General features: G+C 46.0%; 2 protein-coding genes across 2 annotated transcripts; one reads left to right on the top strand and one right to left on the bottom strand.

The window, feature by feature from the left end:
* Positions 1 to 3,223: 3,223 nt before the first annotated feature.
* Positions 3,224 to 11,900, top strand: LOC310879633 (solute carrier family 46 member 2-like; the record flags this gene model as incomplete). Its single annotated transcript, XM_083794403.1, has 6 exons — positions 3,224 to 3,650; positions 4,467 to 4,856; positions 6,274 to 6,471; positions 7,817 to 7,988; positions 11,359 to 11,442; positions 11,866 to 11,900. Exons 1-6 carry the CDS (start codon positions 3,417 to 3,419, stop codon positions 11,898 to 11,900), a joined length of 1,113 nt encoding a protein of 370 aa, XP_083650529.1. The 5' UTR covers positions 3,224 to 3,416.
* A 3,901-nt stretch (positions 11,901 to 15,801) lies between these two features.
* On the bottom strand, positions 15,802 to 19,989 carry LOC310879183 (angiotensin-converting enzyme-like). Its single transcript, XM_083793639.1, has 4 exons — positions 19,897 to 19,989; positions 18,794 to 18,848; positions 18,074 to 18,246; positions 15,802 to 15,915 (listed from the first exon to the last, which is right to left on the bottom strand). The coding sequence occupies exons 1-4, from the start codon at positions 19,911 to 19,913 to the stop codon at positions 15,843 to 15,845; spliced, it is 318 nt and encodes a 105-aa protein (XP_083649765.1). The 5' UTR covers positions 19,914 to 19,989; the 3' UTR covers positions 15,802 to 15,842.
* Positions 19,990 to 27,854: the final 7,865 nt, after the last annotated feature.

Here is a 27,854-nt window from a genome sequence, read left to right on the forward strand (position 1 = left end):
AGGGCCCCTTCGACTAGACAGCGGTACAACACGGCTTGGAACGTGTTTATGCGCTGGTGTGCGGCGAGGCCGGAACGGGCCGTTCCTTTTCAGGCCTCGGTGGTTCTTATCCTAACCTTCTTGCAAGAATTGTTGGATAGACACTTGGGGAACTCCTCAGTGAAACTCAATCTGGCGGCCATATCGGCCTACCATGTGGGTATGGACAACAGACCAATAAGTGAGAACTTATTGATTCGACAGTTCATGAGGGGTGTCAAGCGTGCTCGGCCGGTATCTAGATCCTTAGTTCCCTCCTGGGATCTGACCTTGGTACTGCACGCTCTGTCGAGAGCCCCCTTCGAACCGCTGGACACGGTGGGTTTGAAGTTTCTCTCACTTAAGACTGCCCTGCTGGTCGCCTTGACTACAGCGAAGCGATCTAGTGACATGCACGCGCTCTCGGTGAGTCCAAGCTGCATGAGATTTAGTGGGAACGGTACCAGGGTTTCGCTCAGGCCGAACCTGTCGTTCCTGCCCAAGAACTTTCCTTCCGGATGTACTCCGGTAGACTTGGCAGCTTTCCACCCGCCCCCTTTCGCATCGGCGGAAGACGAGAGGCTGAACAGTCTCTGTCCGGTCAGGGCGCTGAAACTGTATGTAGACAGGACTGCTGCCTTTAGGAAGGGCAATCAGTTGTTTGTCGCATGGGACCCTCAGAGAAGGGGGAATCCCATAACCAAGGTGAGACTTTCACAATGGGTTGTGGAAGCCATACAGTTGACCTATGCCGAGAGTGGTACACAACCCCCGGAGGGTTTGCGGGCTCACTCTACGAGAGGCATGTCTGCATCCTGGGCTCTTGCGAAGGGAGCATCACTTCAGGATGTGTGTACGGCGGCGAGTTGGTCGTCCCCTTCGACTTTCGCCACGTACTATAACTTGGACGTGGCATCTCTTGGAATTGCTCACGCCGTTCTGGGAGCTGCCGCTAGGTGATGGGACAGTTGGGAACAACGGTCACACACGCGCACTTCAGGAGATAGAGCCTAGGGCATATGAGATGGGGAACCATCAGCCCGCGTCTGAGTGCTTAGACAGTTTTCACTGGCTAGCTCCTTAGGTAGGTTCTTGTCTACTGGGCCTGTGGTCCAGATAGCCTCCTTGCCTTTCCTTCTCCCCACGGGCAGGGGACTGCTGGGGGAGGGGTCCCGGGTCGGGCCTCCTTTTCAACTGGTGGTAGTGATACGGGGGGTTTATGTACACCCTTAGGCGATTCTTGAGCGAGATGAGCTTAGATAAACTCTGGGTTACTTTAGTAACCTCAGTTTATCAAGCGAATCGAGCGAGAGAATCGCCCTTACTACCCTTCTTGCTTAGAAAGAGCACAGAAAAAGGACTGGTTGATAGGAATGACGTCTTTTCCGGCTGTGTGCTGCTTATATAGGCTCTGGGCGGAGCTTGCAGCCACAGTCGTGACAGACAGCTGCACGACCCAATCAGTATTGTTTCGTGAGTATATGGATTTATTCTGTGTTGGCACCATGGAAATGGCGCCACCCTTAGGCGATTCTCTCGCTCGATTCGCTTGATAAACTGAGGTTACTAAAGTAACCCAGAGATACATGTCGACAATATTAGAACACAACTGCTGTCTTCCCCTGTGTGCTGTCGCCGCACGCACGCACACACACACACACACACACACACACAACGTTGAATCTGCCATTTGATGGGGAACTTATTGTCATAACTTCAGTTTTCTTTATTTTTTTTGGTATTCACTACATGTCTGCTTCTGAAATTCTTCTGAGCACCAACATAAACACAACAAAGAATTACAATTTTATGGGGGTTAAGATCATTATCATTATTATTTGTATTATTACTATGGTTCTGTTCTATGGCATAATGCTAGGGAGATATATTTATCATGAGCAGGCTTGTTTTGCTACACCTGACAGCTCTGGAGGGGTGGAGCCACTCGGCACCAAAGCACAGCCAGTATTTTTATTTTTATTTTTTTGTCTTTTTTCCCCCTTTCTTTTTGTGTGATGAAGCAATGCTACTATAAGCTTTATTTCCTATGTTAACCACTTGTATGCTCATATTCCGGTCTGTCGTTTTGTAGCACATGTTAAGTCTCACACTTATACACCCACTATATTAAATAAATATATATATTATGGATATTTTCTCATTAAAAACAAAACTTGTAACTGTGGTTTCCAAGTGTTTTATGTATAGCTATGACCCTTTATGACAGTAACATCCTCAGTGTTAATTTAATTCTTAAGAGCGTTGAGTTTTTTTAAGTTCACACTTGGTGGAGATGCTTACATTGTGGTTGGTTTTAACATTAGAATCCAACCACACCATCCCATACCCTATATAGCCATATCACTGCCCATGCAGTTGAAACACGTTTAAACTCATTCAATTCTTTGTTTGTAATGCACTTTGGCTTTTAGGGCAATTGTCTAAGTATATTTTTAAATTCATCTCTATAAGATGAACTAATATACTGTCATAATCATAATCAGTCTTTCATATTGTCCCCATAGGGATAGGCTCACAGTCTGTTCAACAGAAAGACACACAACACCAAGACAATATACACACAATAGTAGCCTAATTATATTATAACACACAACAAGACAAACAAACCATTTCAAAGTTCTGCACCTTCATCCGGATGGCATGAGTGAAATGAGGGATAAGTGTCACTGCAGCCTAACCGTACCCTCTTAAAGATATTTGGGTCCCCGGGGCAGCCCTACTTTGAGAACGACCCATATAGGACTATATTCTTTCAGCTGAACTATTATAGGCTACACTATGTGTATCAGTACAGAAACAATTTGATCAAAGGACCACTATACTGATTATACTACAGTAGCCTATAACATATAGAAAGGAGTGTATAAATGTGAATAACCATGGTGCTGATAGTGATTGGACATTCATCAGTAGCCTACAAAATGTGACCAGTATATTTTTTGTAACCCATCTTTTATGATAAAAAAAATCACATAAAAAACATTTCACAATAAAAATAGACAACGCACGCACGCACACAGACGCACACATTTGATTTGTCTTGATTGGTTGTCAGGCGAATGAGGAACTGTCTGGCACTGCATGGGCGGATCTACCAGTCCAGGTTTGACCACATTTCTGTCTGCAATCCTACCGTTCTACCAATTCCCAAAAGACAGAAAGAAAAGGCCTCCGGACTGCCTGCGGTCTACGAGGCAAGCCGCAAGACAGAGAGAAACTGTAGTCGATTCATTCCCAATTAAGTTATAAGTTCCCATTCAATATGTCACGTTACACTGTTTACAGACGTTAGTCTGTCTAACTGCCCTTCTCCGCGGTGGAAACGGTTTACTTGACAGTTGTCCGGAGACATATTTTGACTGAGAAGAGATTCAAAGATGCTGTCGTACTCGTCGTTGTTGCCTGTGGTTCTGGTTCAGCAGCTGGCCAGCGCGCTCTACGAGACCGCTCTCCAGATGGTGGTGAAGGAGCGGTACTCCAGCGCCACCGACCCGGGTCTCAACGCCTCTGCGGCGGCCAACAGCAGCCCGACAGACGTGTCCAACTTCTACATGACGTTCAGCCTCATCAACCAGCTAGTTCCCATCCTCCCCTCCGTCATCCTGGCCAAGGTACGAATCCGATAGACAGTAACTACTTTGTTTACTTTACCTAGATCGATCTATAAGTATCTATCTATAGATCTATCTATCTGTCTGTCTGTCTGTCTGTCTGTCTGTCTGTCTGTCTGTCTGTCTGTCTGTCTGTCTGTCTGTCTGTCTGTCTGTCGATATCTACTTAGAAGTAGGCTAAGTAGGATACTTACTTTTTTAACAATTAATTTCTTAATGTATTATTAATATTATATACCGGTATATAAAAAAGCAAGTACATTACTTTCACTAACATTTCAAATAGAAATATTGTAGGCTACTTTTGACTTACATTTCTAGGAAATTACATTTGTGACTGTACTGTACTGTACTGTACTGTACTGTACTGTACTGTACTGTACTGTACTGTACTGTACTGTACTGTACTGTACTGTACTGTACTGTACTGTACTGTACTGTACTGTACTGTACTGTACAAGCCCTCCTCCCTGGTTTCTGTGTGTGTGTGTGTGTGTGTGTGTGTGTGTGTGTGTGTGTGTGTGTGTGTGTGTGTGTGTGTGTGTGTGTGTGTGTGTGTGTTAGGCTGCGTTAATAGTAACTTCGGTGGTCAACAAACGCTATTTCCGTACTCGGACGGACAGACAGACACAGACTATTGGAGACTGTCTATAGGAGTTGCTAGCACCACTCAAAAACAAACAAACAGATAGGCTATATTACGATCTACGTCGTCACTCCTATCAAAAATACTTTGTATATATATTTTTTTTTTACTTTTGAATACTTAACTAAAATAGCCTACTGCTATACTGTCCACCACCACCCACTGCCAAGGTAGGAGACCGCGGCTGGAGGAAAGTCCCCATCCTGTCCGCCTTCGTCGGCTACCTGCTGGTGCGACTGACGCTGCTGCTGGTCATAGTCCTCCGCTGGCCGCTGGAGGTGGTCTGGGCCGGGGTCGCTCTGCACGGGCTGTTCGGCGGCTTCTGCAGCTACTGGGCCGGGGTGATGGCGCTGGTGTCCCTGGGCTCCACGGCCGAGGAGCGCTCCAGGCGGCTGATGAGCGTGGAGCTGCTGTATGGCGTAGGGGGCCTCGCCGGGAGCCTGATGTCGGGTCACCTGTATGACGTGTTCAGCGCCAGCATCGGCCCGGGCTCTCTGCTGGTTATCATCAGCATGGCACTGTTCCTCCTTTGTCTGTTCTACTGTATATTCTTATTGAAGGTGAGTAGGAACTACAAATGACTAAATGAACACAGGATTTTAGACATAGCCTCTATAACTCTTTTAGGACTGGGCACAATATATTTGACCACATGCGAAAATAGCAGATAAGCTCACAACACTTTGTCATATATCACTATCATATCCATGATCCATATATTGCCCAGTCCTATCTTATTGGAGAGATTGATTGAAAACTTTATTTCAGACACAATGGGTCCATATACAAACAACAGGGAAACACATGACAGTAAAACAACAACACAGAGATAGCCTATGTATCAGGCTATTTTCACTCCAGGCAGTCCTTGTCAATTAAAAACTTATATATAAACATTGCCTCCAGTGTTTCCAGAAACATGAGGAAAAGACTCTATCACTCTGTGTGGTCCCTGTTAAGGCCATCATTAATACATTCTTTGATTCCCTCAGTCTACACATGAATCTAAACATAAAATTCCTCAGTACAGCATGAAAGGTGGGTACATTACTGGTCACAAACATTTCACTTGCACTGGTCCATCTTGGGAGTCTCAGGAATATTCGAAAAGCATCATTATATGCCACCTGAAGTTTTTTCATTTTCGCTTTGCTATATCGGCACCACAAGTGAGCTGTATAAAGTGGAGTGCAGTAGGTTTTAAAAAGTGCTATTTTGACATTGTCTGTACACATATGAAACTTTTGTGCCAGCATGTTGGCTTGCCCATAAAGCTTACAGCACTGGCGCTGCACATCATCATCACATAGATCTTCCCTGATTATGTGCCCCAAGTATTTAAACTTTGTTACCACCTCTAAGACTTCACCTGCCAGATAGAAGGAGGGAAAGGTGAGCTTTTGGTCGCCCTTTGATCTACTGATCATAACAACACTCTTTTTAGAGTTGAACTTAATATCATACAAAAAGCCATATTTTAGAATAAAGCAGATGTGATGGGTTAGGGTCAGAGTGTTGAAATTGCTATTTTGCTTTAAAAAATTACACGGCCATAGAAACATTTGATACAAACAAAAACGAGAAAATATAAACATTTAATTTATAGAATATCTGCACATTATTTAAACCAAAGTGCATTTTCTTAACCAATTCATCAGTCGAAATGCAAGAAAAAGTATAATCACAATCTTTTAAACAGCTTGGATAGAGAGCAGAACATTTTGAGTGAGATCTCAGGATATGGGAATATCTGCTTTATCCACTTTAAACAAAATAAACTGTCAAAAATGCTGATCCACACACTGTACAAGGAAAATGGGAACGTTGTACTACGTACACGATCCTAAACATTTACTATTTATGTCTCACCTGCTCTACAAGCCACACAAACACACTCAAACGTCAGACAGATGACTGTGACATCATCAGCCTATATAGTAAGCCTATAATAATTTATCCATAAAAATATCCATGAAGGTTCAGGAGGTATCGAGCCAAGACGGGGAGGAGTGCAGTGGCCTCATCAGCGTCAGTGACAGTGACAGTCCGACTCCTGATGTCATCAACATCGTTCTGCTGTTTGCCGGTGCCATTGTGTACGACGTGGCTGGCGGAGCCAAAGAGATACTGCTCAGCTTCGAAATTGTTGAGCCACTCAACTGGGACTCCACACAGGTGAATTTGTCATACCTATCGTATCTCCATATTTCATATTTCCTGAAAAGGGACCGTTTTGGTGATGGTGCAGACTGTAGTGAACAGTCTATAGTCTCTAGTGAACAGTCTATAGAAATAGTCTGCATAAGTCCATGACAAAACGGACGTGTTTCGGCTACTCACCGGCCTTCATCTGTGTTTTCAAAGTGACAGTTTTGGCGAGGCGAATATATATATATATATATATATATATATATATATATATATATATATATATATATTCGCCTCGGTTCGTCCCGTTTGTACCGCACCAGGTCGCGCCGTGTCCGTTCGCGCAATTCTCGTCTTGCATTGACTTTGTATGTAATCGCGCCGCTCTAACCATCAAAGTCTGGCACCTTAACACCTCTTTTTTCCTCACTGTCCGGGGGGGGGGGGAGGGGGGGGGGGGGAGGACCGCGTTGCCTATCCACTTCTGTTTATAATCTAAACACTGTGACAAATAAGTGTTTAAAACCTAAACGCTTGGGTTTAGTATGAAAGAAAAAAACCATTAAATGTTTATGCTCTCGTGTTATGCTTTTGTAGGCTACCGGATGTGTGCATGTATTTAAGTGACATGCATGATTGTTTTATGCATGCTTGACCATCAAGTGTGTGTGTGTGGATCAGACAATTCTTATGTAAATGTATTGATAGACATGACATTGATAGCGCAGGAGTTTCCATGCCAAGGAAGGACCCCCAAATACCCATAGTCTCTGGTAGCTCTGGGAACTCGCTAACACATTGGATCAGGGCCAAGTCTCCTGCTGCACCCTCCTATTATGAAATCGCTTAAATGTGTTCACATTGCGACATCATTATTGTGAGCTTGTAGATTGCCTGTTTCCTATGCACAGCTTTGTGTGTGTGTGTGTGTGTGTGTGTGTGTGTGTGTGTGTGTGTGTGTGTGTGTGTGTGTGTGTTTGTGTGTGTGGTGTGTGGTGTGTGGTGTGTGGTGTGTGTGTGTGTGTGTGTGTGTGTGTGTGTGTGTGTGTGTGTGTGTGTGTGTGTGTGTGTGTGTGTGTGTGTGCGAGAGAGAGAGAGCACGGAATGAGCCCGGAATGCACAGTTTTGTGTGTTTGTGTGTATGAGCACAGAATGTGATGTAGGATGATGTATGAAGATGTACAGTAAGAGGATAAGAGTGCTCCTCAATTCACACAAGTGTGATTTAGGTTTGAGAATAATGGATGGCCCTAAATAGGCACTCTGATACCAGTACCTCTCTGGAGTTTCATCTTTACTGCTGTTGCTGCCTGCATCTTCTCACAGGGATCAACAACGTTTATCTCACCTTGTCTTCTGATCCCTCCTCCAGGTGGGTTATGGGCATGGAGCTGGCTACGGGGTGTTCCTCACTAGTTTTCTGGGTGTGATGGTGATGTCCCGCTGCGTCAGTGATGCCTCGTTAATTATCATCGGCATGTTGTCATTCGCTTCTGGCATCTACTTCATGGCCTTCGTCACGGAAACCTACATGTTCTTTTTGGGTAAGACCAACATCTCTTCATGTGAAGTCACTTCACTTTGGGTGCCATGTTGGAAACGCCCCTGGGTAATACATTGTGAACTAGAAAAAAAATTCCCCGCCAGGCCAGGTGGTGAAGTCAATCTCAGCCAATCAGGATGAAATATAAAAAATCAGACAGGTTCCTCTTGATGAAGTGACTATAGAAGATCATGTGTAGCGATTTGCATGATGTTTGGACAATATCTGTAGGAGTAATATCAACAGATTTGTTTTGGACAGTAATAAAGCTGAGAGGGAGACAGTGTAGGAGAGACAAACAGTAATAAAGCTGAGAGGGAGACAGTGTAGGAGAGACAAACAGTAATAAAGCTGAGAGGGAGACAGTGTAGGAGAGACAGACAGTAATAAAGCTGAGAGGGAGTGTAGGAGAGACAGACAGTAATAAAGCTGAGAGGGAGACAGTGTAGGAGAGACAAACAGTAATAAAGCTGAGAGGGAGACAGTGTAGGAGAGACAGACAGTAGGACAGCTGAGAGGGAGACAGTGTAGGAGTGACAGACAGTAGGACAGCTGAGACGGAGAGCGAGCAGTGTGTGTGATTCTGTAACTTCTTCCCTTTCATGTCACTATCAAGGTGTGCACAATTCGGTCGTATCAATCCCTGTGTATGTAGACTACCTTTGTTTCAGACTTTCTCACAAAGGACCAAGGTGGACATGATTCCGGGGACTGACCCATGACTCGCACATCCCGTTAGTCCGACATGCGTGGCCAGTTAAGGCTAATAACCCATGGCATCGCCATACATGGCCGGTTAAGACTAAACAGTGGCTTCTGCGTGCGGTTAGGTTTAGGGTTAGGGTTAGGGATAGGATTAGTAATGCGTGAGTCGGACAAACTCACCGGCGTCGGAAAACAATGAGCCACCAGACTAATGACACGGAACTCATGATTCCTGGGGAGCGTAATCAGGGTACTGTGATTGGTCTGTCAAGTTGTAAACAGGAAGTGCAGTTAAGACAATTGATTCATTAATGCTTCTGATAGAGCAATGGAGTTTTCCTGTGGAATAAGGAACCTCTTTGCACCACTATTAACAATAATTCTTGACTTCCACTTATTCTAATGTCTAATGTACACAAAGGAAGTTAGTTCCTTTTTGTGTTGAATAAAATAACCCCATTGTTTGTACTAATGAAGGTACTAACAGGTACTAAAGGTGTTAACAATTTTATTTTAACTTGATTAGAATCAGAATTCAGAATCAGAATTACCTTTCTTGCCAGGTGTGTTTTATACATTCAGTGAATTTGTTTCTGGCACGTTAAACTTAAACTACATGATGGAAACATCTAAATGTTTTACAACTAATGGCTCGAAAGATAATAAGCAATTACACGTATGTGTTTATTATTACTCGTAATAGTTAGGATCCATAAATTCAGAGGATGAATTTCACGTGCAGTGTCTGCAAATTTACACTGACAAAATACCTCAACAACTCAAATACTCAGCTGTGTCGAATTTCTTTTGCAGCCAGGCACATTGTGAGCTTGTCAAAAATGAAGCAAAAATAGCTGATATATACTACATGCATATCGGCTATTTCTACTAAGTTTTTTACACTTGTACGACGAAGTAGGGCATTCATTTGCACGCACGCACGCACACACACACACACACACACACACACACACACACACACACACACACACACACACACACACACACGTTGACATATGGTGATAAAGATTTTCAGTCCGTGTGTATGTTGACAGATCTAGCTCACTGAATAGAGGCACTGTTGTACATTCAGTGGAGGAACTGAAATGAGGAAGTAGTGTTTAATCAATCCAGTTCATCCTGTATCTTTCCCTATCAGTTGTTTGTGAAGGGGGAGACAGATTGTTATTGTACACAGGAACTTGAAAGTGGAACTGAGATGACATTTAGGCCTATAGCACTTTCATTGTTGTGCCAACAGTGCCATGTGAACTAAAGTGGATATTCAAGTCCCACTAGGGGGGAATTGGTTGAGCAGCTTTGTGAACAGAGAAACACAGTAACATACACAATATTATACAAACAACACTAACCTCAGAGACATGGTCAGACTCAGATCTCCTGACAGCTCCTACAGTTCACTCCGGAAACGGAGAAATGATGCCCCTTTGTGGTGAGCCTGTGGATCTATTGTTCTACAGCTACAATACTGCATAGTGAGAGCAGGCCATTTACAGCAGTGGTTCCCATACATAAATGTGGTGTCTCCCCAGGTCCCACACTAGTGAAAATAGCTTAATCTATAAACTCAGAATGTGTCATGATGTGACATATTGTGAGCTTGTAGATCTGCTATTTTCACTTCTCCTTAAACATTTTTCTTTCTTTTCTTTTTTCTCCTTATTGTCTCCACCAGGGGGGGAGAGTATGTTTTGCACTCCGTCCGTGTGTCCGTCCGTGTGTCCGTGAGCAGCTAATCTCGGCCACCGTTAACCGGGTCGATGCCAAATTTTGCACACACACTCCCTGGATGCCAACCATGAACCTCTGCCCCAAACTTTCCAGAACGGCCTGTTATAGCGCCACCAGGAGGCCGCTTTGTGCAAAACAAGTTTTTGCACAGTACACCTACAGATTTTGTCCAAACATCGCGCAAATTGGTACACAGTCTCTTTAGAGCCATTCAACGAAACGGGTCTTTCAGATTTCTCAGACTCCATCCTGATTGGTTAAGATTGGCTTCCAAAGTTCACAGGAGTGCTCAGTTTCAAACAAAATGCTGCAAATCATGAACACATTGCGTGATTTCCGTGAAATTGTGCACGCACATTCCCACTAGGCCGAGGAAGAAATGCCACATGAACAATTTCAACTCAGCCTCAAGGTGGCGCTATAACTGGACGAAAAGTGTTTTTACCTCTAACTGCACGGATCTGTAGATAACTTTGTATGCCAACTCCCTAGTTTACTTTTGTTGCCCTTTTATCCAACCACCAGATGAAGGCAAGCTGCAATGTCCTACATTCCTATCCTGGTGGAGACCTGTGCCCAGAAGGGCACTTTTTCTAGTTGTTTTTTTTTTTCTTTCATTTTAATTAAAATTTCTTTCTTATTTATGAAATTATTTTGAAAAAAGTTTGAATTTGTTTTTAATCAATGAAAAAGTGAGATTTTATGGGCACTGATCTATTCCTCTTACTTTATCCAGCCTTCCATTTTAAACTCATGTTAACTGATACAATGCTGATTTGTAACCGTTATGAGTGAGCAAACACATTATGCCATTAAATGGCCACTTTCCCTTCTTGAGATTCTCGGTGGTGAAAATAGATTTGTAAAATGTAGAGAGAAAGCTGATTGGTTGTCTTCCCCCCTTCCCTCCCCAGCTCGTTCGTTGACTTTGTTTTCCCTCATCCCGACACCCACCATCCGCTCCATGCTGTCCAAGCAGGTCAACGGATCCTCATATGGTGAGTACGCTCTGTGTGTGTGTGTGTGTGGGGGGGGGGGGGGGGGTACAACAATAACATAATCACACAGAGCGGGTACACGGTAAAATCTTGAGTGTTAACCCATTCTGATCTGAGATCAGATTCATACGAGGTTTCCGCCGGACACACACTGGTCTGATGAACCCATTCTGACCTGAGATCAGATTCTAAAAATGTCAGTCGTTCTTCGATTTTTCAAAAATAGCAGACCTACAAGCTCGTATCGCGCCACTCGGTGGCGCGATATGAGCTTGTAGATCTGCTATTTTTAAATAGCTAAAGCATAACATGATGCCAACACCAAAATGGGTGCCCGTTCAGAATGGGTTAATATAACTCTGAGTGTACAAATGGAAAGCGTTAGGGCCGGGGTGCGGTTACCTTGCCATGATGTAATTCCAGATATTGGCCAGATATCGTTGTTGATTAGAAATTGATCCTAAAAAAGTCATTGACTTACGTGGGAAATGTACTGTCTCAAGGTCACTCTTTTATTACACACATACACAAAAAGAAAAGGATTCTGACAATGTTCAACATGGCATTACAAAACCTTTTTCTGAGCGGCGTGCACAACTTGTGATGAATGTGATGTATGATGACGTTCTCAGCGTCATACTGTACATCATCATAATGATGAAAGGCGCTGACTTCACACCAGTGTGATTTTTATATAAAGCTGTCGACTACATGTTAAGTTTACAATCTGAGTTAGATTTAAGATCCGTAGGGCATCTGCAGATCTGATTTGAGATCTCCAAATTAACCTAACCTTAACCTCAGTAAAACTATACCTAAACCTAACCCTAACCTCAGTAAAACTATACCTAAACCTAACCCTAACCTCAGTAAAACTATACCTAAACCTAACCCTAACCTCAGTAAAACTATACCTAAACCTAACCCTAACCCTAACCTCAGTAAAACTATACCTAACCCTAACCCTAACCTCAGTAAAACTATACCTAAACCTAACCCTAACCTCAGTAAAACTATACCTAAACCTAACCCTAACCTTAACCTCAGTAAAACTATACCTAAACCTAACCTCAGTCAAACTAACGCAGTGGCTGGGGGGCGTTTCCAAGAACCCGAATGCGAAACGGATACCATATTAGCGTTTGTGGGATGTAAGGTTGACGTAGTGTTGCTCCTCGTGGGACAGCAGGCTGGTCAGGTGGGCCCCGTGGACACGACACTCCCTCTCGGCCGCGTCCCAGCTCTTCCTGTTGGGGAAGTAGCGTAGCAGTGACCCTGGAACTTGTGCCAGGCGTAGTCGCATGTCTCCGTGTCTGGTGAGAGGGAGAGAGGACACGTGGCTCATGAGTTTACCTTCTTCGATGTGTTATCCTGCATGGACTTAAGTTATTTAAACAAAGGAAAGGAAAGGAAAGGAAAATTAGTGATAGTTTGGAACCAAATGGACCCTCACGGGTTAATGCAAAAAGAACACATGGATATGGGTCCATCTGCACTCTTAACCCATTCTGATGGGTTAACCCATTCTGAACGGGCACCCATTTTGGTGTTGGCATCATGTTATGCTTTAGCTATTGAAAACGCACCCATTTTGGTGTTGGCATCATGTTATGCTTTAGCTATTGAAAACGCACCCATTTTGGTGTTGGCATCATGTTATGCTTTAGCTATTGAAAACGCACCCATTTTGGTGTTGGCATCATGTTATGCTTTAGCTATTGAAAACGCACCCATTTTGGTGTTAGCATCATGTTATGCTTTATCTATTGAAAAATAGCAGATCTACAAGCTCGTATCGCGCCACCGAGTGGCGCGATACGAGCTTGTAGGTCTGCCATTTTTTTTAAATCGAAGAACGACTGACATTTTTTAGAATCTGATCTCAGGTCAGAATGGGTTAATCAGAACAGTGTGTGTCCAGTGGAAACCTTATATGAATCTGATTAACTAATGTCATTCAGTTCAGTTTTTATGTTATGTATGTGGAGTTTCTTTTTTTTATTGCTTCTCATTTGTCTCATTTGAGGTTAAACCGCATAACCCACGTGGCTTTTTCTTTGACTAGCATTGTTTCCGGTTCATTGCATGTTCTCGATCGCCTACGAGCATGACTTAACCCATTCTGACCTGAGATCAGATAAAAAAAAATGTCAGTCGTTCTTCGATTTTTCAAAAAAATAGCAGACCTACAAGCTCGTAGCGCGCCACTCGGTGGCGCGCTATGAGCTTGTAGATCTGCTATTTTTCAATAGCTAAAGCATGACATGATGCTAACACCAAAAGGGGTTCCCGTTCAGAATGGGTTAATCCAGAGCAATTTACAGTAAGTAAGAACAGAAAACAAATATATAGTACATAAAAATAGTCACCATGAATCATACGAAATAAATCTAAAAACAAGTACAGTGGAATATCTATATAAATTAATGAAACTATGCGTATACAACTATATACACTATAGTTGCTATGTCTACATCATTGTGAAACTGCATCACAATTCAGAATTTGCTTTAGAAGAATTTCTACTTTCTACCGTATGTCATATTACGCTACGTAAATATGTCAATCTGATGAGGGGGGAACATTCACCAATTGGTGGTACAGTAGCAAGTACAGTGCAATTCAGGTCTGTTTCACTAAGTATTAAACTTTACTCAAGTGATATTAATACATTCCAAATAATCAAAGTATTCTGAGGCACCCCTGGACTTGTGTCACGGCACCCACTTTGATTAACCCTGATCTATGCAATGCTCTACAACTGTAAAAATAAATTAATAATAATACAAATCTGTTGTATTGGAAGTTATCATTCCTGAAACAGAGCCAACCAAATTAAATCAAGGGGGATATAATCAGCCCTCAGTTAAACGGCACCTTTAGCTTCAAGCATGTGCAGTCTCACACACACACACACACACGCACGCATGCACGCACGCACGCACGCACACAGACAGACAGACAGACAGACAGACAGACAGACAGACAGACAGACAGACAGACAGACAGACAGACAGACAGACAGACAGACAGACAGACAGACAGACAGACAGACAGACAGGCAGACAGACAGACAGACAGACGCACGCACGCACGCACGCAGACAGAGAGACAGACAGTGAGAGAGAAGAGAGACAGACAGTGAGAGAGAAGAGAGACAGACAGACAGACATTGAAAAATAGCAGATCTACAAGCTCATAGCGCGCCACCGAGTGGCGCGCTATGAGCTTGTAGGTCTGCTATTTTTTTAAACTGTCAGGATGTAGAAGACATTTTACAGACAGACAGACAGACAGACAGACAGACAGACAGACAGACAGACATTGAAAAATAGCAGATCTACAAGCTCATAGCGCGCCACCGAGTGGCGCGCTATGAGCTTGTAGGTCTGCTATTTTTTTAAACTGTCAGGATGTAGAAGACATTTTACAGACAGACAGACAGACAGACAGACAGACAGACAGACAGACAGACAGACAGTGAGAGAGAAGAGAGACAGACACAGACAGACAGACAGACAGACATCCAAGATCCATAAATGCTTAGAATGCATCCCAGTGCTTCTCAATTAAGCGTTCGTGGACCCCCGGGGGCCCTTGGGGGATTCCCAGGGGGTCCCCCGTAAACGTAGGTAACGCAGCTATAGTGGTTTGAAGTATATAGACAGCAGTGAACTACAGTCGACCTTTTTCACATTGAAAATGACATTTATAAAAGATAACTGTGCATGAATGCTTAGAATGCATCCCAGTGCTTCTCAATTAAGCGTTCGTGGACCCCCGGGGGCCCTTGGGGGATTCCCAGGGGGTCCCCAGTAAACGTAGGTAACGCAGCTATAGCGGTTTGAAGTATATAGACAGCAGTGAACTACAGTCGACCTTTTTCACATTGAAAATGACATTTATAAAAGATAACTGTGCATGAATGCTTAGAATGCATCCCAGTGCTTCTCAGTAATGGATCCGTGGACCCCCCAGGCCCTTGGGGGATTCCCAGGGGGTCCCCAGTAAACGTAGGTAACGCAGCTACTATTGAAAAATAGAAGATCTACAAGCTCATATCGCGCCACCGAGTGGCGCGATATGAGTTTAACCCATTCTGAACGGGAACCCATTTTGGTGTTAGCATCATGTTATGCTTTAGCTATTTGAAAAATAGCAGATCTACAAGCTCATATCGCGCCACCGAGTGGCGCGATATGAGTTTAACCCATTCTGAACGGGAACCCATTTTGGTGTTAGCATCATGTTATGCTTTAGCTATTGAAAAATAGCAGATCTACAAGCTCATATCGCGCCACCGAGTGTCCTTACTTGCATGATAAAATAAAACATCTGCTGATTCACAAACCTGGACTGTCAATGTTGTAATCTTGAATCATGTGATGTTTCTGCGTCTCTCAACAGGACACCGTCCTCCAGGCGACCCGACCACGGCTGATGAGACACCGGCTTGCGTCCAAGTGGATTGACCTGTAATGACCATGTACAACAGCAAATTGGGTTAAGGTTATAGGGTTAATTATTAGGATATATTGTAGATGGGCTATCTTATATTTCTGAATTCACATGCAAGTAAAGACATGGTGTTGCAAAGCAAAAGAAAGCGCTGGTATAGTGTACTGTCCGAGCTTCTGCCTGGATATGGGGTTCGTAGCCCTACAGCGCTGTAAACCTGCTGACCTGCCTCACCTTAGTCCTGGTGTATGTTTACATTAAATATGAAATTCACTATTTCACCAGTGTTACGATGCTTTTAATGTTTTCTATCATATACATGTCCATCTCATTTAAAAACTGTCTCTGCTGTTTCTCTGAACATAGTTGGTTGGATGTAACTTTTTCTGAATGGCCTGTGTATTCATTGCAGCTTTAATTCAATACTTCGGGTAATGTCATATTAATGTCAATTTGTGTTGCTATACAAATGCTCATTTAACCCATTCTGGACCCCTTTTGGTGTTTTAAGCATCAATTATACTTTAGCTGTTGAAAAATAGCAGATCCACAAGCTCATAGTGCCGCGCTACAAGCGGGCGGAGCAGTAGCAGGTTGCCTGTTGGTGGTGTGGGCGGGGCTGATAATCTGCACACCTGAGGGATATATATAGGCCTAAGTAGGCAGCATACAAACATTTGTCTCTCACTGAGAGACAACTCCTATGTGCCTGTATACTGAATGATGCATTAATGTAAGTCTGCTTTACTATATATCCTACTCGTTGTATTGCCTATGTTTCCTACTGTGTATTACGCCTGACTTATCCCCATTATTGATTGTTATTTATTCACCACTGCCATAGCTGTATCTGCAAAGACTGAATAAACACTCAATGTCAATACTGTCTGGTCTGGTTCATTCTCTAACAGGAATATTTCAACTTAACTGAGGGTAATGTTATATTAATGTCAATTTGTGTTGCTATACAAATACTCATTTAACCCATTCTGGACCCCTTTTGGTGTTTTAAGCATCATATTATACTTTAGCTATTGAAAAATAGCAGATCTACAAGCTGCTACGAGCTTGTAGGTCTGCTATTTTTTGAAAAATCGAAGAGCGACTGACATAGACATTTTTAGAATCTGATCTCAGGTCAGAATGGAAAAACTGTCAGGATGTAGAAGACATTTTTAGAATCTGATCTCAGGTCAGAATGGGTTAACCCATTTTGACCTGAGATCAGATTCTAAAAATGTCTTCTACATCCTGACAGTTTACTGAAAAAGCTATGTTTGCTATGTCAGTCGTTCTTCGATTCTTCCAAAATAGCAGACCTACAAGCTCGTAGCGTGCGCTATGAGCTTGTAGATCTGCTGTTTTTCAATAGCTAAAGCATAACATAATGCTAACACCAAAAGGGGTTCCCGCCCCAAAATGGGTTAAGTAAAAGTAAATTCAAAATGTATTGAGTAAGTGCACAGACGTATTGGCATCAAAATGTACTTTCAATTATCAAAAGTAAAAGTACTCATTATGCTGAATGTCCCATTTCAAGTTTTCAAATGTAGGCCTGTAAAAAGAATGTGAAAAGAGCCGATCTACAAGGTCAGAATAGTGAGGTTGTAGATCGGCCATTTTCAAATGGCCAAAATGTGTATATAGGGCTGCATTGGTTAATGTATGTTTTGTAATAATAATACAAATATATTTGAAGTATCTAGTAACTAAAGCTTTCAAATAAATTGTAGCGGAGTAAAAGTACAATATTTGGATCCGAGATGTAGTGGAGTAGAAGCATTTCTGTAGACTTAGATAGCATTTGATACAGACTTATAGCATGTTATGTAGACAGCACTATAATTGCATTGTATGTAGTCATAGCATAGCATAGTATAGTATGTATAGTTTATATGTATATTTTCATTATATATATATTCCACAGTTACTTTCTTAGCTTACCCATGTTTCATGATAAATGCTTTTTATGTGATGTATTACCATGCTTTTTTGTTCTTGCTTAATGTAAGTCGCTCTGGATTAAGAGCGTCTGCTAAATGCCTAAATTGTAAATTGTAAGTATAGCAAATTGGAAATACTCCAGTAAAGTGCCTCTACTTCTAATTCTAATTCTACTTACAGTAAGTACAGTACTTAGTTGCTTTACACCAACGTGTGCGGCCGTGCTAACCTGAAGTCTTTGCGGTTGTAGAAGTCCCAGGCGGAGGCGTGGCACTCCACCGGTCGTCCGTCGGTGGGTTTCTCCAGCATGGACTCCTTCCAGAACTCTGGAGGCATCTCCTTGAGGCCCAACGAGGTGAAGAACTCCTCCGCAACGCGGAACATGTGTGTGGCATTATAGTTCTGATGGAGAAACACAGAACATGTGTGTGGCATTATAGTTCTGATGGAGAAACGCAGAACATGTGTGTGGCATTATAGTTCTGATGGAGAAACACAGAAGATGTGTGTGGCATTATAGTTCTGATGGAGAAACGCAGAACATGTGTGTGGCATTATAGTTCTGATGGAGAAACACAGAACATGTGTGTGGCATTATAGTTCTGATGGAGAAACACAGAACATGCGTGTAGCAGATCTACAAGCTCATAGCGCGCCACCGAGTGGCGCACTACGAGCTTGTAGGTCTGCTATTTTTGAAAAATCGAAGAGCGACTGACATAGAAGACATTTTTAGAATCTGATCTCAGGTCAGAATGGGTTAAACCATGTGATTGGGATGGGGACATTAAACCATCAACACTGTGTGTGTGTGTGTGTGTGTGTGTGTGTGTGTGTGTGTGTGTGTGTGTGTGTGTGTGTGTGTGTGTGTGTGTGTGTGTGTGTGTGTGTGTGTGTGTGTGTGTGTGTGTGTGTGTGTGTGTGTGTGTGTGTGCTTGCGCGCACGTACAGACAGTTGGACTGTGAGGTGATGTGGCAGCCGTCCTCCTCGCCTCCAGAAGGACCTGGCAGGGAAAGCATAGTTTTTTTAAATGACGTGTAAGTTTGATTAGAAAGTTCTGCATTGTCCCTTAACTCATGCATCATGCATAGAGATACAGAAGGGATTCTTCTAATGGTTTGTTTGATTTATTGATTGAATACTTTAATAACAGCTTGCAAAGAAGTACAGAGATACACATAATGCTCATCAAGCGTGGGCAGTGTGTGTGTGTGTGTGTACTATACAGCAGGGCTCCAGACTAACTTTTTTCACCACCGTCCCGGAACCGTCCCAAAATACAATTTGAACCGAAGTAAATGTATACCGTCCCGGGGGGAAAAAAAGTACAAAAAAGCACCACTCAAATTGTGAAATGAATAACTGTATTCCTATTGTAATAGAAATACAATTAAGCCAACCAAATAATGTACTGTATTGAATACATGCAGTACATTATTTGTTTGGCTTCATGTTTCTTCTGTAGATACACTGATTTAGTCAAAATGCTCCCAGATGAAAAATAGGGCTTGGTTAAAAATGTTAATTGAATTAATCAGAGGCTTTGTAATTAATTAATCTAAATTAATCATATTTTAATCGCATATCAATATTCGACCTGAGAACAGTGATATTTATTTTCAAATGGATTTTGTTATTTTGGTGTAGCCTACCAGTGAATCAATGAATAGTGACTACAGTAGCTTATAAAACTTTGGTGTAGGCTACTTGATCAAGACCAACAGATAACGTGCAGCAATGCAGGTATATGAATACTCAAATGTCTATTACATGGTTGGCATGAGAAAACAAATAAAAACAACTTTATCAGGGGGAATACTAAGACGAAGGATCAATAAATAATAATAATAAATGCAATCAATAAAAACTGTGGAATGAGAGCGTTTTGGGGTGTGCATTCCACAGTGTTGGGGCAGCAATTCCAGAACAATCTGAGCATTAGAAAACATCTGTTGCTTCAGAGGACACATACCAACATATTATTTAATGTCGATGCCAGCGAGCAAGCCTATAGCATGGAAGCTAACGTTAAACGTTGGTGTAGTACTTACTGTAGCCCCATGTCCATATGGAACCTTTCTGTGGCACACAACCATGGTTTTATGCACGCTTCCAACCGATAGTTTTTCAATCTAAATGTCCCATCCACGGGGCAAAAGCAATATAATTCCTATGATTCCGTTGGGTGAATGTATAGTGTGGCTTGTTGTTGCTGTTGTCTCTGACGGCACGCAAATTCTCATGCTGCTCATCGCTGCACACGAAATGCGCATTTTCAGTGTAAACCGGATCATGTTTTTATGTCAACATGCTCTAGGAGTAGCAATAACAAGTACAATACTACTACTAATAATAATAAGTACAATACTATCAATACAGTACAGTACCAACTTGAGTGTTTACTGATTGACCTATAGCCTAATAACAACATAGCCTCCTGCAGTAAGGGGTCCGGGGACCCCCATATTTGAAATAGCAGCTATAACAGCTAAAGCCACTAGATAGATAGATCTTTATTTGTCATTGCAACGTGTACAACGAAATGAAAAGTGCCAAGCAATCAGTGCATTATATCACAAAAACAACATACAGTATAGGCTACAAAGCTAAAACAAAAGCCGTGTTAATGCTTAGTGTTAATTTAACACTAAGCATTAATACGTCAATGTTGCTGTGGTCAAGACAATGCATTTTACCCTGCACGTACCTGTCAGTTTCTGCTGCATCTCTCGGTCCAGTGCAAACAGACAGTAATGACTGGGTTTTAGAATATATATTTTATATAATACTCCCATCGGATGAGATGAAAAAGAAAATTACCAAAAATTGAGCTGTTTAATGTACTCCCGGTGGGACGCTGGTTAGCGCGCTGGTTTTGACTGTGGTTGGTCCTCGGTTCGATGCAGGCAGTCAACAAGTCTAGGTCAAAGAATCGTGTCCTCGGTCCAAAGGACAAAAGGACCTATATAGAATACCTTTTGTCCTCTCACTCTCTGACTCTGAAGAAGACCGCAGCAAAAAAAAGTAAAATCCATTGTTTACCTTTCACGAGGACGTCCGTCCTGCTCTCATGACTGACTCATGCTCTGGCCACCAAAGGACAGATGACCAATATAGAACGACCTTTTAGGTTAAATCCATTCTTTAGCTTTTATGGGAGGACTGAGTACAAATCACTGACTGTAAATGTCTGCTGCTGCAGTCTCTCACTCTCTCTCCTCCTCCTTGCTCCGGCTCGAAGGAATTCAAGGAATGTACTCTCAGACCGGCCAATGAAAGGCAGCGAGATCTTGTTACGTAGCTATGGTACCACTCTGTGGTGTCCGGGTGGTACTACCTCTGTAAGCAAACCGTGGCAGAGTGGTTAGAGCGCAAGTCTTGTTAACCAAAGGCTTCTCTTATTGACCGGAGGCCGCTGGTTCGAATCAGACAATCTGACATTTTCAAAATTTTGACCACTAACCTGAAATGATGTATGAACAGGGCTTGGCTGTAAACAATTATCTGATGCTTCCAGTTACCCTGGGTAAACTTGATTTACCAGAAAGCATTTCTTCTTCTTCTCCATGCACACTGTGTGTGTGTGTGTGTGTGTGTGTGTGTGTGTGTGTGTGTGTGTGTGTGTGTGTGTGTGTGTGTGTGTGTGTGTGTGTGTGTGTGTGTGTGTGTGTGTGTGTGTGTGTGTGATTTTTTTTAAATGGCAAGCTTGTAGGTCTGCTATCTGTCTGTGCGTGCGTGCGTGCGTGCGTGCGTGCGTGCGTGCGTGCGTGCGTCTGTCCGTCTGTCCGTCTGTCCGTCTGTCCGTCTGTCCGTCTGTCCGTCCGTCCGTCTGTCCGTCTGTCTGTCTGTCTGTCTGTCTGTCTGTCTGTCTGTCTGTCTGTCTGTGATTTTTTTTAAATAGCAGACCTACAAGCTCATAGCGCGCCACTTGAGCTTGCAGGTTTGCTATCTGTCTGTCTGTCTGTCTGTCTGTCTGTCTGTCTGTCTGTCTGTCTGTCTGTCTGTGCGTGCGTGCGTGCGTGTGTGTGCGTGCGCGTGTGTGTGTGTGATGTGTGTACCATATGCTTGCTCAGTGGGTGGGCACTCGGGGACCCATGGTGCGCAGGTCCCGGTGGAAGTGCTCCCCGGAGTTCGCTGGTAGTGCATGACACTTGGTTTTGCCGACTGCTGGCTGGTAGGGACAGAAAACCCAAGGTGGTCCCTGCCTGGCCTACATGTACCATGTACCATGTGTACCAGTACCATGTACCATGTACCATGTACCTGTACCATGTGTACCAGTACCATGTACCATGTACCATGTACCATGTACCAGTACCAGTACCTGTACCATGTACCATGTACCATGTACCAGTACCTGTACCATGTGTACCAGTACCATGTACCATGTACCATGCGTACCAGTACCAGTACCTGTACCATGTAACATGTACCAGTACCTGTACCATGTACCATGCGTACCATGTACCAGTACCTGTACCATGTGTACCAGTACCATGTACCATGTACCATGCGTACCAGTACCAGTACCTGTACCATGTAACATGTACCAGTACCAGTACCTGTACCATGTACCATGCACCATGTACCATGTACCATGTACCTGTACCATGTACCATGTAACATGTACCAGTACCATGTACCATGTACTAGTACCTGTACCATGTACCATGTACTAGTACCTGTACCATGTGTACCTGTACCATGTACCATGTACCATGCGTACCAGTACCTGTACCATGTAACATGTACCATGTACCTGTACCTGTACCATGTACCATGTACCATGTACCATGTACCAGTACCTGTAACATGTACCAATACCAGTACCATGTACCAGTACCTGTAACATGTACCAGTACCATATACCCTGTACCATGTACTAGTACCTGTACCATGTACCATGTACCTGTACCATGTACCATGTACCATGTACCATGCACCATGTACCATGTACCTGTACCTGTACCATGTACCATGTACCATGTACCATGTACTAGTACCTGTACCATGTACTAGTACCTGTACCATGTACCATGTACCATGTACTAGTACCTGTACCATGTACCAGGTACCATGTACCATGTACCATGTGCCAGTACCTGTACCAGTACCTGTACCATGTACCATGTACTAGTACCTGTACCATGTGTCTCTCTAATGTCTGGGGGCGTGTCTCTAATGTCTGGGGCGTGTCTCTAATGTCTGGGGGCGTGTCTCTAATGTCTGGGGGCGTGTCTCTTTAATGTCTGGGGGCGTGTCTCTCTAATGTCTGGGGGCGTGTCTCTTTAATGTCTGGGGGCGTGTCTCTCTAATGTCTGGGGGCGTGTCTCTCTAATGTCTGGGGGCGTGTCTCTCTAATGTCTGGGGGCGTGTCTCTAATGTCTGGGGGGCGTGTCTCTAATGTCTGGGGACGTGTCTCTCTAATGTCTGGGGGCGTGTCTCTCTAATGTCTGGGGGCGTGTCTCTCTAATGTCTGGGGCCGTGTCTCTCTAATGTCTGGGGGCGTGTCTCTAATGTCTGGGGGCGTGTCTCTAATGTCTGGGGGGCGTGTCTCTAATGTCTGGGGGCGTGTCTCTCTAATGTCTGGGGGCGTGTCTCTCTAATGTCTGGGGGCGTGTCTCTAATGTCTGAGGGCGTGTCTCTTTAACGTCTGGGGGCGTGTCTCTCTAGTGTCTGGGGGCGTGTCTCTAATGTCTAGGGGGCGTGTCTCTCTAATGTCTGGGGGCGTGTCTCTCTAATGTCTGGGGGCGTGTCTCTCTAATGTCTGGGGGCGTGTCTCTAATGTCTGGGGGCGTGTCTCTAATGTCTGGGGGCGTGTCTCTAATGTCTGGGGGCGTGTCTCTCTAATGTCTGGGGGCGTGTCTCTAATGTCTGGGGGGCGTGTCTCTAATGTCTGGGGCGTGTCTCTAATGTCTGGGGGCGTGTCTCTAATGTCTGGGGGCGTGTCTCTCTAATGTCTGGGGGCGTGTCTCTAATGTCTGGGGCGTGTCTCTAATGTCTGGGGGCGTGTCTCTAATGTCTGGGGGCGTGTCTCTTTAATGTCTGGGGGCGTGTCTCTCTAATGTCTGGGGGCGTGTCTCTCTAATGTCTGGGGGCGTGTCTCTAATATCTGGGGGCGTGTCTCTAATGTCTGGGGGCGTGTCTCTAATGTCTGGGGGCGTGTCTCTAATGTCTGGGGGCGTGTCTCTTTAACGTCTGGGGGCGTGTCTCTAATGTCTGGGGGCGTGTCTCTTTAACGTCTGGGGGCGTGTCTCTAATGTCTGGGGGCGTGTCTCTCTAATGTCTGGGGGCGTGTCTCTAATGTCTGGGGGCGTGTCTCTTTAACGTCTGGGGGCGTGTCTCTCTAATGTCTGGGGGCGTGTCTCTAATGTCTGGGGGCGTGTCTCTTTAATGTCTGGGGGCGTGTCTCTCTAATGTCTGGGGGCGTGTCTCTCTAATGTCTGGGGGCGTGTCTCTCTAATGTCTGGGGGCGTGTCTCTCTAATGTCTGGGGGCGTGTCTCTCTAATGTCTGGGGGCGTGTCTCTCTAATGTCTGGGGGCGTGTCTCTCTAATGTCTGGGGGCGTGTCTCTCTAATGTCTGGGGGCGTGTCTCTAATGTCTGGGGGCGTGTCTCTAATGTCTGGGGGCGTGTCTCTAATGTCTGGGGGCGTGTCTCTCTAATGTCTGGGGGCGTGTCTCTAATGTCTGGGGGGCGTGTCTCTCTAATGTCTGGGGGCGTGTCTCTAATGTCTGGGGGCGTGTCTCTAATGTCTGGGGGCGTGTCTCTGTTTTCTGGGGGCGTGTCTCTGATGTCTGGGGGTGTGTCTCTCTAATGTCTGGGGGTGTGTCTCTTTATTGTCTGGGGGGCGTGTCTCTCTAATGTCTGGGGGGCGTGTCTCTCTAATGTCTGGGGGCGTGTCTCTCTAATGTCTGGGGGCGTGTCTCTCTAATGTCTGGGGGCGTGTCTCTCTAATGTCTGGGGGCGTGTCTCTAATATCTGGGGGCGTGTCTCTAATGTTTGGGGGCGTGTCTCTAATGTCTGGGGGCGTGTCTCTAATGTCTGGGGGCATGTCTCTTTAACGTCTGGGGGCGTGTCTCTAATGTCTGGGGGCGTGTCTCTTTAACGTCTGGGGGCGTGTCTCTAATGTCTGGGGGCGTGTCTCTCTAATGTCTGGGGGCGTGTCTCTAATGTCTGGGGGCGTGTCTCTTTAACGTCTGGGGGCGTGTCTCTCTAATGTCTGGGGGCGTGTCTCTAATGTCTGGGGGGCGTGTCTCTAATGTCTGGGGGCGTGTCTCTAATGTCTGGGGGCGTGTCTCTCTAATGTCTGGGGGCGTGTCTCTTTAAGGTCTGGGGGCGTGTCTCTCTAATGTCTGGGGGCGTGTCTCTAATGTCTGGGGGCGTGTCTCTCTAATGTCTGGGGGGCGTGTCTCTCTAATGTCTGGGGGGCGTGTCTCTCTAATGTCTGGGGGCGTGTCTCTCTAATGTCTGGGGGCGTGTCTCTCTAATGTCTGGGGGCGTGTCTCTAATGTCTGGGGGCGTGTCTCTCTAATGTCTGGGGGCGTGTCTCTCTAATGTCTGGGGGCGTGTCTCTCTAATATCTGGGGGCGTGTCTCTAATGTCTGGGGGCGTGTCTCTTTAATGTCTGGGGGCGTGTCTCTGATGTCTGGGGGCGTGTCTCTAATGTCTGGGGGGCGTGTCTCTAATGTCTGGGGGGCGTGTCTCTAATGTCTGGGGGCGTGTCTCTCTAATGTCTGGGGGCGTGTCTCTCCAATGTCTGGGGGCGTGTCTCTTTAATGTCTGGGGGCGTGTCTCTAATGTCTGGGGGCGTGTCTCTAATGTCTGGGGGCGTGTCTCTAATGTCTGGGGGCGTGTCTCTTTAATGTCTGGGGGCGTGTCTCTCTAATGTCTGGGGGCGTGTCTCTCTAATGTCTGGGGGCGTGTCTCTAATGTCTGGGGGCGTGTCTCTAATGTCTGGGGGCGTGTCTCTAATGTCTGGGGGGCGTGTCTCTAATGTCTGGGGGCGTGTCTCTCTAATGTCTGGGGGCGTGTCTAATGTCTGGGGGCATGTCTCTAATGTCTGGGGGGCGTGTCTCTTTAATGTCTGGGGGCGTGTCTCTAATGTCTGGGGCGTGTCTCTAATGTCTGGGGGCGTGTCTCTAATGTCTGGGGGGCGTGTCTCTAATGTCTGGGGGGCGTGTCTCTAATGTCTGGGGGCGTGTCTCTTTAATGTCTGGGGGCGTGTCTCTAATGTCTGGGGGTGTGTCTCTGATGTCTGGGGGCGTGTCTCTAATGTCTGGGGGGCGTGTCTCTAATGTCTGGGGGCGTGTCTCTCTAATGTCTGGGGGCGTGTCTCTTTAATGTCTGGGGGCGTGTCTCTCTAATGTCTGGGGGCGTGTCTCTAATGTCTGGGGGCGTGTCTCTTTAATGTCTGGGGGCGTGTCTCTCTAATGTCTGGGGGCGTGTCTCTAATATCTGGGGGCGTGTCTCTAATGTCTGGGGGCGTGTCTCTAATGTCTGGGGCGTGTCTCTAATGTCTCTTGGTGTGTCTCTAATGTCTGGGGGCGTGTCTCTAATGTCTGGGGGGCGTGTCTCTAATGTCTGGGGGCGTGTCTCTTTAATGTCTGGGGGCGTGTCTCTAATGTCTGGGGGCGTGTCTCTCTAATGTCTGGGGGCGTGTCTCTAATGTCTGGGGGCGTGTCTCTTTAATGTCTGGGGGCGTGTCTCTAATGTCTGGGGGCGTGTCTCTCTAATGTCTGGGGGCGTGTCTCTTTAATGTCTGGGGGCGTGTCTCTCTAATGTCTGGGGGCGTGTCTCTAATGTCTGGGGGTGTGTCTCTTTAATGTCTGGGGGCGTGTCTCTCTAATGTCTGGGGGCGTGTCTCTAATATCTGGGGGCGTGTCTCTAATGTCTGGGGGCGTGTCTCTAATGTCTGGGGGCGTGTCTCTAATGTCTGGGCGCGTGTCTCTAACGTCTGGGGGCGTGTCTCTCTAATGTCTGGGGGCGTGTCTCTAATGTCTGGGGGGCGTGTCTCTAATGTCTGGGGGCGTGTCTCTCTAATGTCTGGGGGCGTGTCTCTAATGTCTGAGGGCGTGTCTCTTTAACGTCTGGGGGCGTGTCTCTCTAATGTCTGGGGGCGTGTCTCTAATGTCTAGGGGGCGTGTCACTCTAATGTCTGGGGGCGTGTCTCTAATGTCTGGGGGCGTGTCTCTTTATCTAATGTCTGGGGGCGTGTCTCTCTGATGTCTGGGGGCGTGTCTCTCTAATGTCTGGGGGCGTGTCTCCCTCCCCCTGCCTGGCCCCTCCCCCTGCCTGGCCCCTCCCCTTCCCCTTGCCTGGCCCCTCCCCTACCTACTCTCCCCCTGCCTGGCCCCTCCCCTTCCCCTTGCCTGGCCCCTCCCCTTCCTACTCTCCCCCTGCTTGCCCCCCCCTTCCTGGCCCCTCCCCCTGCCTGGCCCCTCCCCCTCCCCCTGCCTGGCCCATCCCCCTTCCTGGCCCCTCCCCCTGCCTGGCCCCTCCCCCTTCCTGGCACCTCCCCCTCCCCGGCCCCTCCCCCTGCCTGGCCCCTCCCCCTTCCTGGCCCCTCCCCCTTCCTGCCCCCTCCCCCTTCCTGGCCACTCCCCCTCCCCCTGCCTGGCCCCTCCCCCTTCCTGGCCCCTCCCCTGCCTGGCCCCTCCCCCTTCCTGGCCCCTCCCCCTCCCCTGCCTGGCCCCTCCCCCTCCTACTCTCCCCTTGTCTGGCCCCTCCCCCTTCCTGGCCCCTCCCCCTTCCTGGCCCCTCCCCCTCCCCCTTCCTGGCCCCTCCCCCTCCCCCTGCCTGGCCCATCCCCCTTCCTGTTCCCTCCCCCTGCCTGGCCCCTCCCCCTCCCCCTGCCTGGCCCCTCCCCCTGCCTGGCCCCTCCCCCTTCCTGGCACCTCCCCCTCCCCCTTCCTGGCCCCTCCCCCTGCCTGGCCCCTCCCCCTGCCTGGCCCCTCCCCCTGCCTGGCCCCTCCCCCCCTGCCTGCCCCCCCCCCCCCCCCTGCCTGGCC

This window comes from Protomyctophum parallelum, assembly GCF_964188405.1.
Source record: "Protomyctophum parallelum genome assembly, chromosome: 21".
NCBI classification, from domain to species: Eukaryota; Metazoa; Chordata; class Actinopteri; order Myctophiformes; family Myctophidae; genus Protomyctophum; species Protomyctophum parallelum.